Here is a 15,865-nt window from a genome sequence, read left to right on the forward strand (position 1 = left end):
GCAAAACCTCATTTCTTGTATTTCCACTTGTATTGCAGAGTACACAAACTCTTTAAGATTATTTATTCTTTTCTGGCAGCTCTATTAAGGCTCATATTCAAATATATTTAGTTGCTTTTGGTTTTCTCTTCCTTCATCTTGCAGCATGTATATGTTCACAAGTATAACCCATATACTATATTCACACACATAAGCATTACATTTTGGATTACCAATTGATATTTAACTTCTGCCATGAAATACCTTACAAATCCAGACTGCTCTCTTCACAAAGTGATTTGCAAATTGTAGCCAGTCTGAAAATATATTGATCCAAGAATTAAATATTGACCTTGACAAATTAACAATCAATTTTCATTATAGTAGTCAAGTTCTTTAAGGAAGAGATTTTCAAAGGCAAAAGGACAAAAAGAAACTGAATCACAGACAAATTGGATAAAATCTATATCTTGATTGAAAAGCAAGATTAGCTGAAGCTATCCTCAAAGGAAAGATGCCAAATTTAGCTTTGACCGGATTGACGCCATAGGAACAGCTTCAGTTGGCAATCTCAGAATGTTTTATAACCATGAACTGAGGCAAATGTTAAATTTAGATTTCCAAGCCTGCATGCCTTAAAGCTGAGCTAAATTGCAATTTTGAAATTTTTTTAAAACTAGCATTTTATTAGAAAGAGCACTGTTTGTACACATTCGTATGCATTTAATACCTTTAGCTGTCATTATTCAATGTGAGAAACTGTCAACAGATTTTAAATCTTTATCAGAGACATCTATAAAGATTTGATTTATATATGTTTGTTTAATCTCAGCTTTCTCCCAAGTGATGTGAAAAGTTGCTTATCAGTTGAAGGCCCTCTCGTTGGCAACATCCCAAGGAGGAAATGGCTTCCACAAGAGAAGTCATAAATATCTGGACCTGTAACAGACTGAATTCGGATTTAATCAAAACTGGAGTTGCCCAGCTGAAATCAGTTGAGCTTCATTAGCTTGGAAGGCCTTTTATTTGCTTAAATTCATACTATTTAAATGAAGAGGGATTTTTTCAGATTTTGTTCTATTGTACTTTATTAATTTATTTGATTTTGTTAGTTTTTATTGTTATTTTTGTTTTAAATATGGTTTTACATTCTGTAAGCCACCTCAAGTCGCCATGGGCGAATAGGCAGCAATATAAACTCAATAAATAATTTTTTCTCCTGCCTTTATTACTTTTACAAATAACGAAGTAGTGAACATATCCCAACATATCTCCTTCCCCTTATTTTCCTCACAATAACTCTAAGATTGGGTTGGACTGAGAGTGCGTGATTGGCCCAAAATCACACAAAAATAATAGTAAACTAATGTACAGCTAAGAGCCTAGCAAACAAAGACGTGTCTCCCAAATTTCTTAAAGGCAGGTAGAGAGGCAGGCCATGTCTGAGGAGGTCCCATTTCATGCCACCAGATGAATGGGTGGCAGCCAAGAACAAAACCTTAAAGAGTGGTGGGGTTCATGCAAAGGAAGACATTATGTCAGGAAGATTAACCAGAGTTATATGGGTTTCATAACGTATTTTGTATCTCATTCAGAAGCCTTTGGTCAGCCAATACTTATTTAAAAACAGGTCCTTTCAGAATAGCCTTTTTAGGGTCTATATCAACCAGATCAGTGGCTGAATCTGTGGTCTGAACACAGGGCAGCCTTTCTGTTTTTTTAAAAAATTAAAGGTGGTTATCTTGTGAGGTTTCATCATTGAAAAAAGAGCAGCCTTAGGGCAAAAGGTTAGAAATGATTGGTTTAGAATTAACGGCCCTTGGCATTTATAGATCAGTTATAGATCAGCTACTAATTATGTCAAGATCTTATCTTGGTCATCTGAACATATAATAATACCCCTCATATAATGAGTACTAATTGTCTTCCCTTGGAAAGGCAGAATCTTTTTCCCAATGTTTTTCAGCAGATGACAGAAAGACATTTTACACAGCTGTTTTTATCAGTCCTTCCACATTGTTTTATGCTTGATGTCCTGGGCCTGAGACAAAAAAGAGGGTTTAATTGCTATTTTGTGTACCTTTAAAATATTTGAAAATGACTCACTTCTTTTTTTCCATGCACACTACTGTAGACTATTTCTTCCAACTTTCCTTGTATGCCATTTACATTAAATCCTTTGATCATGTTCACAACTCATCTTGAAAGCTTCCTGTTATTTTTGTTCTTATTAGACTGAATACTAGATAGTCAGCAGTTTAAAAAAAACATGGTTTGTTGACACTCCATATATTTATAAATATGCATATGATTTTATTAGGCTATTTTTCCACTTTTGACTTAGTGTGTTGAGTGAACCATACACGAGGGCAATAAGTTATAATTTATGGTTTAGCATATTCTGTTAACTCAGTCTATAAGGCAACAGATCAATTAAGCAAACCATGGTTTAGTATATCTGGACCCATCACCAAAATATATCTAATTTGAAACAATGTCCTTATCCATAGACACAAATCAAGGCATTATTAAGGAATGAAGATTATATCCTAATTAATGTGCATATGATTTTTGAGTTTGTATTTATAAGAACACAATCTTTTAAACTGTTTTCAATACTTAAAAGAGGTCTCAATTAAAAATGAAAGAACAAAACAGTATCGCAGAATCTAAGATGATGGTTGCAGAATCCACTGTGACCAGAGGTAGTATTCCCTTTAGAACAACTTGCTTGGAAAGGCTTACAGGCTTTGTCTCCCAATTACACACTTTCTAGAGCAGGGGTGTCAAACACACACCATCACGGCAGCGTCATGTGACATATCAAGACTTTTCCTCCACACTGAGTGTGGGTGTGGCCAGCATGTGACACATCCAGCCTGTGGGCGGTGAGTTTGACAGCCCTGTTCTAGAGGAGGGGTCTTCAACCTTGGAAACTTTAAGACTTGTGGACTTCAACTCCCAAAGCTGGCTGATCTATTTAGCCTCTCTTGAAAAACAGGATGTTGGATTTTTTTAAAAAAGTTTTTCACCTGTCCTTTAAGCAAAAGGGTTCCAATGATTCATTTACCACAAACACAATTCAACAATTAACGTTCTAACATGTATAATTGAATAATTGGCACTCATCCATTTCATCATAAAATTATCCCTACCCAATAAATTAAGCTAAGGTACAGGAAGTTGCCTAAGGCTGGCAAGGGATTACAGGGCTGAACAATTACTTGAATCAAGATTTCCTTGAAACCTTAATCCAACTCTTTCCATTATCTTATGCTGCATCTCAACATTAAAAATAATTTTGAGGAACTTCACCAATTAATCTGATGCTCATTTTAATCAAGAGCATACATCCAGAGGTTACAGAAACAAAGGAGGTATTTAGTCAGATACTCAAAAATGGAAGCAAAATGATATGTTAAGTCCATAGGTAGACCAATAGCATCAGCAATACATTTCATGGTGGCAGGAAAAAAAAATAGTGATGATTGCTAGAGGATGAGTGGCAGATTTTAGGAGTTTATGTGAAGCAGCTGAAGAGCTCTGGGTTAGACATAGATCCAACGCATCCAATTACGCAAGAAGAAAATTCCTTCTTGATATTACAGATTGTGCTCTAGTCCAGGGATGTCAAACTAACATCATCAGACGTATCGTGATCTGTTTCCTTCATAAACAGGGCATGGGCGTGGCCAGTGTGTGATGCATCTTGCCCACAGGCCATGAGTGACAGCCCTGATGAAGCATAAGTACCATATGTTTTGTATATAGCTTAACCATTGAATACACAGTAACAACATCCTGTCAGAACATCTTTTAATGAGAAAAAAATCAAAACATTTTCACTGGTGCCTTTTATTAAGTAATGCAAAATACAGTACTAGTTGTGACACTCATGCAGCTGAGACGATATAAATGCAAGCTTACAGAAAAATAAGTGACCAAAGAACCCCTCAATTAATTTTGAGGTAGTGTACAGTGTGGGGAAGCTGAAACACAATGGGATAGACAAACCAAAATATCTGTATCACTTTGTGCATTCATTTCCCCCCAGTTTTATTGTCCTAAATACATATGTATTAAATAACTTTGTGTTTTTTTTTGATTCCATTTCATTTAAAAATAGATTTCTTTATAATATCACATCCTTGTTTATCTTGCACTGCACACAATCTACATTTTAAAATCTTATAGGGTCTGTTTTGTCCTTGCAAAAGTTTTTCCCTTCTTTCTCTCTCTCTCTCTCTCTCTTGCTCCCTCTTTCTCTTTTAACCCCTTTCCTCCAAGAATTTAGGCACATGTGGCCTCATGCACAAAAAATAAATAAGAAACTTACTTGAAGGGGACAAAAAATGTCACTCAAAGTGCTTGAGAGTACTAAGGATAATCTAATAAATACCGTTTTGTTTATAAAAATATATTAGGTTATAAAAGTGGGCAAAGGGTCAGTATCCAAAATGGAAAAGTCATTACTGTTATGTGAAAAGTGTCTTGTAATATTTTTCTTTCCTTTTATCAGGTTTTATCATTTTTCCTGCTTAAAACAGGACCACTGTGACTGTATGTGTATGTTCTCTCTGTCTCTCTCTCTATATATATACACACACATATATGTGTATGTATATATATGTGTGTGTGTGTGTGTGTATATACATACATGTGCATGTATATATGTATACATATACATATAATATTCATATTCTCAGAAACCTACAGGTCTGGACATGTCAAATGTCATCATAGTTGCTGTTCTGTCTCATTCTATCTCCTTATTGCAACTTTGGAAGATGTTTCAATTAAGGAGCGTTCCATACAATTGTGCTTTTGTGAGGCTGTCCTTTCGACTTAAGCCTGTACTTCCAGTCCGCTGAAACTGCTGCTGCTTGCTACGGAGGCTTGAATGGCTTCCTTGCTCAATGGAAGACTGATGGATCTCTGAAGCCTCCATAGAACTATGGTTGAGGGACTCAGCTGAACTGTTTGGACTAACGTCAACATATTCTCTTTTCAACACAGGACTCCCATCAATGCTTTTGCTACTGCACACCTGGACTGTCACTCGTTCACTTTTTTTGTCCCTCAGTTCTTTTGTTTTATAAGAGGACAATTTGTCCTGCTTACAACTGGTACTTATGTCAATATTCAGACCACTGTCTGTCCTCAGGAAGCAAGAGTCCACAAGTCTACTTTGACAAATATCATCTCCCTCTGAGAAGCTATCCCCTTTGTAACTAGCATAAATGGGACTTGATCGACTGTCTCCTTTCTTTATAGGACTTCTGTAATACTGCTCTGAAAAGCTGCAGGGAGAAAGCCTACCACTGTTCCTGTAAGAATATGCACCAATATCTTCCACACTAAGCTGTCTCCACTGTCCAGGTAGATCTTCTTCTGACAAATGGGAGTTCCTGCTTTCACTGCGCATCTTCTGTGATGCCAAAGCTTGTTGAGTTGTTATGGCCGAGAAATGATAAGGCTCGCCCGCGTAAGGTGACATAGTCCTAGTGAAAGTAGGGGAGTTCTCATTGTCATCTGCCAGCTCCATGTGCTGAATAGATTTAGCCTTGGCAAATCTTGGACTCCCCTGCTCATAACCTGAAGATGGCTTTCTTTCAAACATCTCATTGCGGCTGCTCAGGTAAATGGCTTGCTGGGAGGCTGTCAAAGTGCTAGCTTGGGCATTCTCCTTCTCCTCAGATGTTACACTAAAGCTGGAGTAAGAACTAGAAGTAGGTAGAGAGGTAACATATTCTGGAAAAGCTTCATGAGAGAAGCTAGAATGGAAGCCATCTTCTTCAACTGTGCTGTCAGTGGAATTCTGAGATCTCAAGAACCCAACGCCCTTTACTTGCATGTCTACACTCTGCCTTCTCTCCCGCCTTCTTTCCTCAGGGCAGTAAAGAGCTGTATCACTGCAGTAAATGTCGGACTTGTACTGAGGTCTTTGGCCAAGTTTTCCAAGAGATTCCTGGAAGGCAAGATCTCTGCTTGATGGGCTTGATATATGGGGAGAAAGATTGTTTGGATCAGGCTTTTCCAGGACTTTTGCAATGACACAAGTTGGTATGTTATCGGCAAATGATGTATGACACAGAGGTACCGAGAGGCTGCATCCATGCTTTTCTAGGTGGAGGCTGACACGTTCCTGAAATTCAACTGGCAGCTGAAATAAATGTAGGGAAGGAGAAGAAAAATATATAAAAGGATTGTCAACAGTAAAGCTTATGATCTAGAAATCCCAGTTATTGAAGCCTACAAATGTGGCTTTAAAAGTGAAAGAAAATAATAATGAATAAAAAAGCTCCTATCATGAATGAATTATTAACTCAGATGTTCAAACAGGGCAGATTGCCCTAGTTGACTAAAGGAGTTAGCTATTTGTTACTTGTTTATATGCTGTCCTGCCTCATAGAGGGAAGATGTTTAAATTTATGAATATCTTCTTCTTTGTCTTTTTTTGATTGATATCAATGCACTAATATACCGTACACACACATTACTGTTAAATAAGGAAGACATGTTTACAAATTAATGATCAATATTAAACTTGAGGATTGCTGGCTGTATTTCCCCTTACTTCCACTGTCAAAATAAGCTTGTTCCTGTAACATAAAGTTATTTCTCATTGACATGATTGTGAGCAATAATTTCAAGCTAGGTTAAAGAAGCCTTAAGGGGAAAAACAGCACTGCTTATTCCACTGGCAGGAGCTGACTGGACTTGCAATTGAAACTGTTTTTTGTTTTTTTAAATACACAAGTAGCAGGCAAGTTCTGGGCGCAAAGGAAAGATTGTGTGGCAAGGACAATGCTGTCCTCCATTTGAAACTTAAAAGAAACAGTAAGGAGGCTGCCACACACAGCAACCTGAAGTGCCCCTTTCAATTTGCCTAACAAGATGCCCTAAATGTTGGACTCTGCAATGGCTCTGAGCATAAATTCCAAATAGCAAGAATAAGACTTTGGTACAGCTGTACTACAATAAGGCCAAATGTAGTTTCAGGAAAAAGCATTCATTTCAGAACCACAATAAATCAATAGGGCAGAGTTCTATGATAGCTAGATCTTCTACTTGTAAAGAAGCTTTTTGCAAGTGTGATGTGCTAATGGAATTGAGTTCTAACGAAATGCATTCATCTTGATAATCAGTCACTGTCAACATAAAGACAAGTTACAGCACTTGGCAAAGAAAGCAAATTAAAAATATTTTGATATGGCCATACCCTTTTTTTAACAAGATAACTTAATATCCCCGATCTCCCCCCAAAGCCCAATCTTATGGTATATGAACATCTGCAACATAGCAGCACGCACTTCACACGTACTGCAACCATATCCTTCATAGGCTATGAAGCCATGAAAGCAGGCTGTTCTCATTTTCTCAGCTGTAATGAAGAGATGGTGACAAAACATGCAACCTGAAAGCTAACTTAGGGCCCAGAAGTCCATATTGACTTCAATATGGGAAGACTCCCATATTGATTTTCTGTGACTCCACAAAACTAAGTCTGTAATCCTACAAATGGTTTTGCTTGGGAAACCCCCCCCCCCCACCTTAAATCCCAGTGAGACTTCCAGCCTGGCAATCAGACATAAAATGGTGCTATAACCCAGTGATTTGGGATTGTTTTCAAAATTAATTTGCGAAGGAGGTCTATCCGGGTGATTATGCTAACAATTAAAAAGCAAATAATATTGACTAGGGATGCACAATTTTATTGATGCAATTCCCCCACCTCACCATCTCCGATTGGATTCCAAGGCTGTACTAGATCTCCTTGGTGATGCCTGACTTCAACAGAGTGGGGAAAGGTAAAATCTCCCTTGAGCACGTTTAACTCCTAGCAATTTCATGAATAGGTGTATATATATATATATATGGTTTCCTTGGCAACAATATGGATGTTTTTTCCTCTTGGGATACTTTATCCAATTCCCAATTTAGCCTGTCGTTTTGAGATTTCCTTGTGGTGTCCTATTCCAATACTAATCAATTCTTGACTTTTTTCCCCCCTTTCAGCCAACATTCATATTTTTGCCCCCCTCTCTCTTACGTTTGTTTATGATATGGATACTCCTTGAGTTAAGCCATAACTGAATTCCACAATTACTGCTGTATGCTGTGATGGTCATACAGCACATCACCACATGACTAGACCGAACTTTATGACTTTGGGGTGTGTGTGTAGTTGACAAGTGAACATGGAATTCATAAAGTGAATGCCGCAATCGTTTAAGCAAATGTTGTGATTGTTAAGTGAACCTATTGCTCCCTATGGGGCAGTTTTGCCAGAAACCAGTAGTAAAAACCAGTTTCGGGGGGAAAAAGTCATAAACTATGGTCATGGAATCTCAGAGGGCTGCAAACACTGTAAATCCAGGTGATTGTATTAGAACATGTGGAATGTAATCATGTCGCTGCAGAAGGGGGATATCAGAACTCTGAAACTGGATTATAAGTCTTTTTTTTGGGGGGGGGTGTCCATCATAAGTTTGATTATTAAGTGACCAGTCATAGGATGAGGGCTATTTTTATCAGTTCAAAACAATGCCTTAAATTGTAGATTTTGAGGGATTTTAGGCAGTGGTGGGATTCAATTTTTTTTTACTACTGGTTCTGTGGGTATGGCTTGGTAGGTGTGGCGGGGGAAAGATACTGTAAAATCTCCAGTCAGAGGTGGTGTTTGCCGGTTCTCCGAACTACTCAAAATTTCTGCTACTGGTTCTCCAGAACTGCTGAACCTGCTGAAGAACCTGCTGAAGACCATCTCTGATTATAGGATAATTAAAGAGTGAAAGAATTGCAATAAGACACAAAACTTGAATTTAGGTACTTATTTAGTAATTTTAAATTCCCCGTATCTATCCAAAAAGATTGAAAACATTTATCTTGTCTTTAATAAGATGCCAGAAGAGGGCACATGGTCTCATATGTGGACTGTGTGTTCTAGGAGCTCTTCAAAAATTGATAGCTATGCATACGCATGGTTTCTTTTCCTTTAATACACCTGGCATAGATATTAACTATGGGGTTCTTGGGGCTCTCTCTCATGTTCTTGTGTTATTTGCTATTTTCAAGATTCTTATATTAAAATACATTTAGAGGCTCAGGATGGTAGTATAATGAGGCGAGAAAAGCTCTTCTAATTTTTCAGAATGGGAGAATAAGGATTATAAATGAATTTGGTTTGGTACATGAATCAGTTAAGTTAAATCTTCAACATTTATTCATCTTTGCAGAGTAAAAGTCAGAGGCTGAGAAAAAAATTGAACCGGAGGCTGGATTCTTCTTTTTTTATAGTGTTAAGGTATCACTAATATTCGACACACTTCTTTGCAATATTATTAGCTCTCCATTAGCTGAGGAAATTTTGAAACTAAATATGTTTATGATTCCTGATAAAGTGGACAGCATGTCTTTTCCCTGGACCACCCAAGTGTTGCTTTGTTCTATTTGAAGACTCTGAAAATCTGGAGGGTAAGGAACAGTCTTAGGCCCAATTCTGACAAGACCAAGTGACTGAATATTCAGGCCCTCTGGTCCTGGGGAGCTTCTCTGTCTCATCTTGGGTGGGGCAGCATACCACCATTTGAGAATGGTACACAATTTGGTATATTCACAATATCCATCTAGTGCATTGGTTGCACTCAACCTGAAGGCCCTTCAGATGATCACTCATGTCCTAGTCACCTTATGATTGCAGGGCTATAATGCATTTAGCATGACATTGCCCCTGAAAACCACTTAGAAGCTAGAACTGTTCCAAAATGGGACAGTGTGGGCAGTAATGAGCATGCCTCAATATGCCATGGGAAACCACTGCTCCATGAGCTGTATTGGGTTGCCAATTGAATTTCGGGTTCAATTCAAGCTATTGTTTACCACCTGTAAAGGCCTTCAGGGCTAAAGGCCTGGTTATCTGAGAGACTGCCGACTGACAATTATTTCTGCCTGACCTGTACAATATGGCAGAATGATATGTTTCATCTATGAAACAATGTCATCTAGTGTGCTTTCTCTGTTGCAGCGTTGCCCTCTGGAATAGCATTCACCCCAAGATTTGAACACACTGATGAATTTCTGTAAAGTACTGAAAACATAGCTATTTTCTCTGACTTTAGGACAAGATGGTGAGTGAGCCCTGTGAGTTTTTGTTAGGTATTTAGTTGATTTTGTTGTATTTAGTCTTTCCAGATATCATCCATTTATTTTTTATTGTTTTCCCCCCTTTGAATTATGTATAATGCCCAGCGTAATCTGCATTTGGGCATTCTTTAAACGGATACAAATAAACAAATAAATAAATTCTATGACTTTTGAACTAAACATGAAATAAACAAGACTGAGTCTAATATGAAGAATGCATAGCATTTTTAGAAAAAAAATCATATCACAAAAGCTTAATGGTTAAGGTTTTTATTCATTCTTTATTTCTTATTTCTTTCCCTTTTCAAGTTTAATTAGGACTTTTTTAAAACTGCCATTTAGATTTCAAATGAGCATACTGTGCAAATGTAATTGTTAGGTCTTTAACTGACCTGGTTAAGTAGGTTACGCAAGCACAGCAATGAGATGTCTGCAGGACCCTCAAAAGGCATCCTGGCTGCTCCATAGCAAAATAAAAGAAAACAAACAAAGCACTGAAATCTCACGAGGTTGAAAGATCTTGCACAAGAATGCCAAAATCAGAATTATATCTAAGTAGATGTATAGGAATATGTCTGTGCCTCTGCAGATACACATATACACATGTGCCCAGGCACTTCATATGATGCTTTGACAGGTTCCTAGTTCAAAAACAAAACTGCTGATCTCTAGGAATTGCTGAACTATACTGAACAGATGCTTTCCACATATGGCATGGCTCCAACTTCTAGAATCCAAAATTGCCATAATCATCTAGAGGAGTACAGTTGGGCAAAGCTAGATTTTTAGATAAGTCTAGAAAAGTACTTCATGTCTCCAAAACTTGTGAATTAGATACTTTTGGGAGGTTCACAAGAATAGCTAAATGGATATGCAGATATATAGTATGTTATTGGGTACAATGTCCTTAAATATTTTGCTGCTGCAGGCAAAATACTGAATTTTCCACTATTTCCACTGTTACAGCTTGGCAGTTGAGTCTGGGATAGCCTCTACTCTAGTAACACTCAGGATATCCTTTTCTGCAGAGTTTGTGGTAAGAAAAATCCCAATTAACCATATAACACTATTAGGAGGGGGTGCAGCTGTGTGATTGGATTGTTTTAATGATTTTAAGCAGCCTAGAATCCATGGAAGTTTGTTTATGACAATATAAGCAAATCAAAATAACGTACAGGAGACATGGAACTTCTTGAACATTCTTCATTCTTGCATCTTGGCCTTGCAGCTATTGGCCTCAATCACGGTTGCATTAATATCCACCCATCGTTAGTACTTTGTCATCCAGTTGTTTCAATTTAGGATCTCACCCAAATTCTCTTCTCCATCCCAGTAAGTGTTACTGTCAGGTCATTATATCTTAGTGACCTTCTCATGATAGTGAACATGGGCTTGCCCTTGGGTTCCTTGGTTACTTCTCCCTCTGCTGCCTATTTCTTGCCTAGGCACTGCATCAGAGCATCCATCCTGATGTCTCCATCTCATAGTTCTTGCAAAGAAGAATTAGGCCTTGATAGCAAGCACACTGATGAGTTTTACTGATATATTTATTTATATTACCTCAGAAAGCTTATGCGCCCTGTCGTAATTCTTGCTACACTGGAGCAGCTGAGCAGCTAAATTGCAATCCTTTCTATAGAGTTCCTGAAAAATAACATAAAATGACATTTAAAATTATTAGTTCTACCACAACATCCCAAAAGCTGCCATCAGAGATCTGAGAAAGAACAGAATAAATTTAAAATTTCATCCTAATGATGATGTGATAATAAAAGGTTTTTCCAGATGCCTTCATGAGTCTGGAAGGTTGTACTGGACAATGTCCATGCTCTCAAATATCTCATTTTAAAGGGATAAGAAGTCTCCATGAATTTATTGTCATCCTCCCAAGTAGAACAATAATAAATAGAAGTCAGAAGTAACTCATTGACCAAGACAATTATGGCTGTATTACACATAATTATGCAATGCAATAAAAATACAATTGAATGTCAACTTAAGCCTGTTATTATTCTATCCAGCAACTTCGATTTTCAAAATGAGTATAACAATGACATTTCCACAAATCCAATTTCATTGTTTTTCTTTTTATAGATTAAGATTTTTGCTGTCTCTATAAATGCTTATTTCGAAAAAATGAAAGAAACACTGATTAAAGGCCACTTGGATACATGATTGCATCACAGAAAATATGGGCAATCTTTAATTCAAATGTTTTTTTTTCCTATTTACTTATGGTGTTCATAAAACTGAATGGCAACGATCTGGAAAGATGTGGGAATACATATTGACTCCCAGGGATATAGGAAGTATATTCCTGTCCTGCTCAGCAATTTAGTGAAAGGGGTGATACTAGTAACCTAGCAGCTTAATTGCAATATATTTTCAATTAAGCTGCCTAGCTATTGACCTATTCAAATGCCATTTGTATGGTGGTTGTTCATATGAAAACTGATTTGGCTGAAAAAAAAAACTATGCACATTAAACACATTTACAATTTTTTTCTTTCTTAAGATACAATCAAAAATGTTAGTTATTTACAAAGATCTCAGTTTGGTCCAAGAATGCAATTACTTGGAGGAGCCTAAATTAAATTAAGGAAAAACACAAAAGGAACATTTCTGCAGGGAGTTGGAATGAATAGCTGAAAAGGCTCCTTCCAATTCTAAGACTTCCATATCTTCCATCGATAGTTACTACTGGCTCCTGATTCCACCTCCCACCCCGCAAAAAGTCAGTAGCTTTCCTGAGCAATATGGGAATCCAGGTCCAGAGGAAGAAATGGACAAAAAAATCTTCTGTAAATACAGGAATTTATTAACACTGCAGCTTGATTATGAGCAAACCTGTATTCTAGCAGTTCTGCCAGTCTCCTGCTTGGTTTAAGTGGAGTTTACAAGTCTCCTAAGCAAGTTCTTTAGGAGTTCAGTGACTGTAGAGAGATGGTGGTATGAAAACCTTTTCTACTGTGAATTTACTGATAACCCCTATTATGGCATTTAATGCATAGTAAACCTCATCCAATTCACTGAGTTTTACTGAGTACATAGATACAATTGTGCTGTTCAAATTATCTTACTTAACATGCACAAAGCATGACAAAAATATAAAAGAGTCTTGAGCCAAGTTTGAACATTTCTATGTTGCTCTCAAAGTACAGACTGATGCTGTTTGCTTTAATCAGTGTAGCTCTCAGAATGTTTCCATTCAAATAAATTCAAACACTTGGTTTTGCTCTGAAAATATTATTTATTATTGTCATCAAAAATGCTGGGTTGATTTACACATAAAATGGGCTTGTGGTATTTTCATGAAACTGAAATCTGGAGATAATTTCACTTGACCTTTTGATAAAATTCATACCTTGTAGAATGGTTTGTATAAAATATAAATATTCTGTCTATCATTTAAACATAATTTCTTTGTTTCTCCTGTATAGCTACAGACACAACTAATAACTGTAATGTGAATTCCTGACATGATGATACTTGTGTAGATGTCCCAATTGAGTAAAGCCAGCACCAAACCCAGTTATTGGGTAGAGGACACATATAAATCTTTTTCTCTGAAGCACATTCTTTCGATTCCTGTAGAGCTAGAACAGTTATAGGAAGGCAGATTTTGGCAGAATTTAAGGAAAAATCTCCTAAGATAAGAGCATTTTGATGATGGATCCATTTATATAAATGATAGATGCTCTTTTGCTGGACAACCATATAATGAAGATGGTTTCATCTGAATTCTTCCAATCAATAGAGAATTGGTCATCATAATATAAATTGCTCCTTGCCACTCAACAGGTTTATGCTTACAGCTATATTCTTATTTTAATTTATTGGTTAAATTGAGATTGTCATTGTAAAAATGGCTTTCCCCAAAAAAACAAAGAAGTTTGGAAATCAGGAATAATGACTCACTTGAGCATAGAAGAGTTTCTGTCTGCCTTTAACAATGTGTTCTAATGTACAAGAATATCCACACAAACAACTTGAGTTGTGCATGAAAATTATGGTGAATATCTAAATTAATTCTGCATGAAGGCTCTTGTGGTTTTTGCCAAAGCATCCCATTCTAAAAATAAATGGATTCACGATAATGTATAGTAGCCTAACTCTGCCACCTTTATTCGGTTGTTGAGACTGCGGTTTCTAGAAGTTGCACCTACCATGACATTGGGGAAATATTATAAGAAATGAACTGTGAACCAGCAGTTCTCTGCACATGGGTATCACTTATCAAAGAGCCAGCCATTGCTGGCCTCTAAGTTCAGTCTCCACTGAAATGTGAGAAAGGAACAGAGAAAAAGCAATGGATTTAACCTGCCATGGTTGTAAGAAAGGAACTATATCCTTACACTGACTAAGGTTGACCAATTGTTTAATAACAATAATAATAATTTCTGATTCTCATGCTCAGGAAAAACCATTGGTACACAGGGGCTAAATGACATGGCAGAGAACTTCACCCTGATAAAAGAGCAGCCAAGATATAGGAAGAGGAGGTCTAAAATTTGAAGCTTGGAGCTCTTTCTCTCTCATAATATAACTTTGACACATCAAGGAGATTTCAGGCAAATCTGAGCTTGGCAACCAAGTGAAATCATGTAAACTTGGAAAACAGAATTATGGATGAATTTTAGTCTAACGAGTTCTGACAAATGCAACCCACATTTACTTATGGGTTACCAGGCTAGGGAGTCATTTCACATAAAATTATTCCAATAGAAGAGAATATACGTATCTCAAAGTTGAATTGTCAAGAACTTTGATGCTCTTGGTCCTTGGTTGTTGCTTGGTGCTCAGAGAGCCTAAAGAGCATCAAGGACTCCATGAAAAATCACTACTACACAGAACAGTGTCTGCTTGTCTGTATCAACTATTTGATTGTTGATGAAACTGCTAATCAGTTTGCAATTTTTCTATTAATCTCTTGGTAGACTATTTTTTTCAAGCAGAAAAGAACTTCTATAAGAATCTCTATAAATATTCCTCAGTGATGAAAAGCTTCTTCTGATATGCTATTTTCTTTTCAGAAAAAAGGATGGAGAAAAGATTACAGTATTCAATGTTGAGTATAATGAGTTGGTGGGGATCAATGCAAAGTAAGAACTGAACGCTATATTACATTGAAAATATGATGGGTCATCAGAACTAAAAGAAATTAGTTAGAATCTTCAAAGGGAGAAAAGGATATTGCTGAATAGGAAACGGGATGGAAGATCACTGAAGAACATACATGATTCACAGTTCTGAGAAACTAAAGTAAATGTGTATTGCTTAGATTTTAATTTCTTTGGAACAAGAGCATGGATCAGAATGCAACAGAATAACTTCCAGGAGTTAATAAATCTGCTAACCATTATTACTTTCTGCTAATCCATGTGGAGGTTGAAAAAAAGTGCAACATTTTACATCATTAGGGACATCGAACATCTAGGAAGGAAGAGGGAAAAGGACTGTAAACAGAAAGAATATTGCCAAAGAATAACCGGCTGTGCAAGTTATTTTACATTTGACTTCCTAAATCATAAGCTTGATGATCAGCATAAGTTTCTTGGCACAAAACGAATTATACCTTAGAAGTTCTGAAAAAAAATGAGTTGGCCTAAAACTGATGAGTTTGGTCAGAAGGGCTTAAATTGAATCCTATGGAGATTAGAGGAGAAAATATATAGTACTGATATCAGATAATGACTTGTACACTAAAAATAAGGAAGAACATTGTCCTAGTAAACCATTA

The 15,865-nt window shown here is 36.8% G+C and overlaps 1 protein-coding gene across 4 annotated transcripts in view; it reads right to left on the reverse strand.

Moving 5' to 3' along the window:
• Window positions 1-3,818: 3,818 nt before the first annotated feature.
• BEGAIN (brain enriched guanylate kinase associated) overlaps window positions 3,819-15,865 on the reverse strand; it is a 171,156-nt gene continuing 159,109 nt past the window's right edge. For all 4 annotated transcript variants that reach the window (XM_087922201.1, XM_087922202.1, XM_087922203.1 and 1 more), the window contains 2 exons: window positions 11,686-11,769; window positions 3,819-6,142 (listed from right to left, as the gene is read on the reverse strand). In XM_087922201.1, coding sequence (XP_087778327.1) covers window positions 4,772-6,142; window positions 11,686-11,769 — 1,455 coding nt within the window. In that variant the 3' untranslated portion in view covers window positions 3,819-4,771. The remainder of the gene's footprint in view (window positions 6,143-11,685; window positions 11,770-15,865) is intronic.

Source organism: Pseudonaja textilis, chromosome 1 (assembly GCF_049901715.1).
Source record: "Pseudonaja textilis isolate UNSWEBS1 chromosome 1, rPseTex1.2, whole genome shotgun sequence".
Taxonomy (NCBI): Eukaryota; Metazoa; Chordata; class Lepidosauria; order Squamata; family Elapidae; genus Pseudonaja; species Pseudonaja textilis.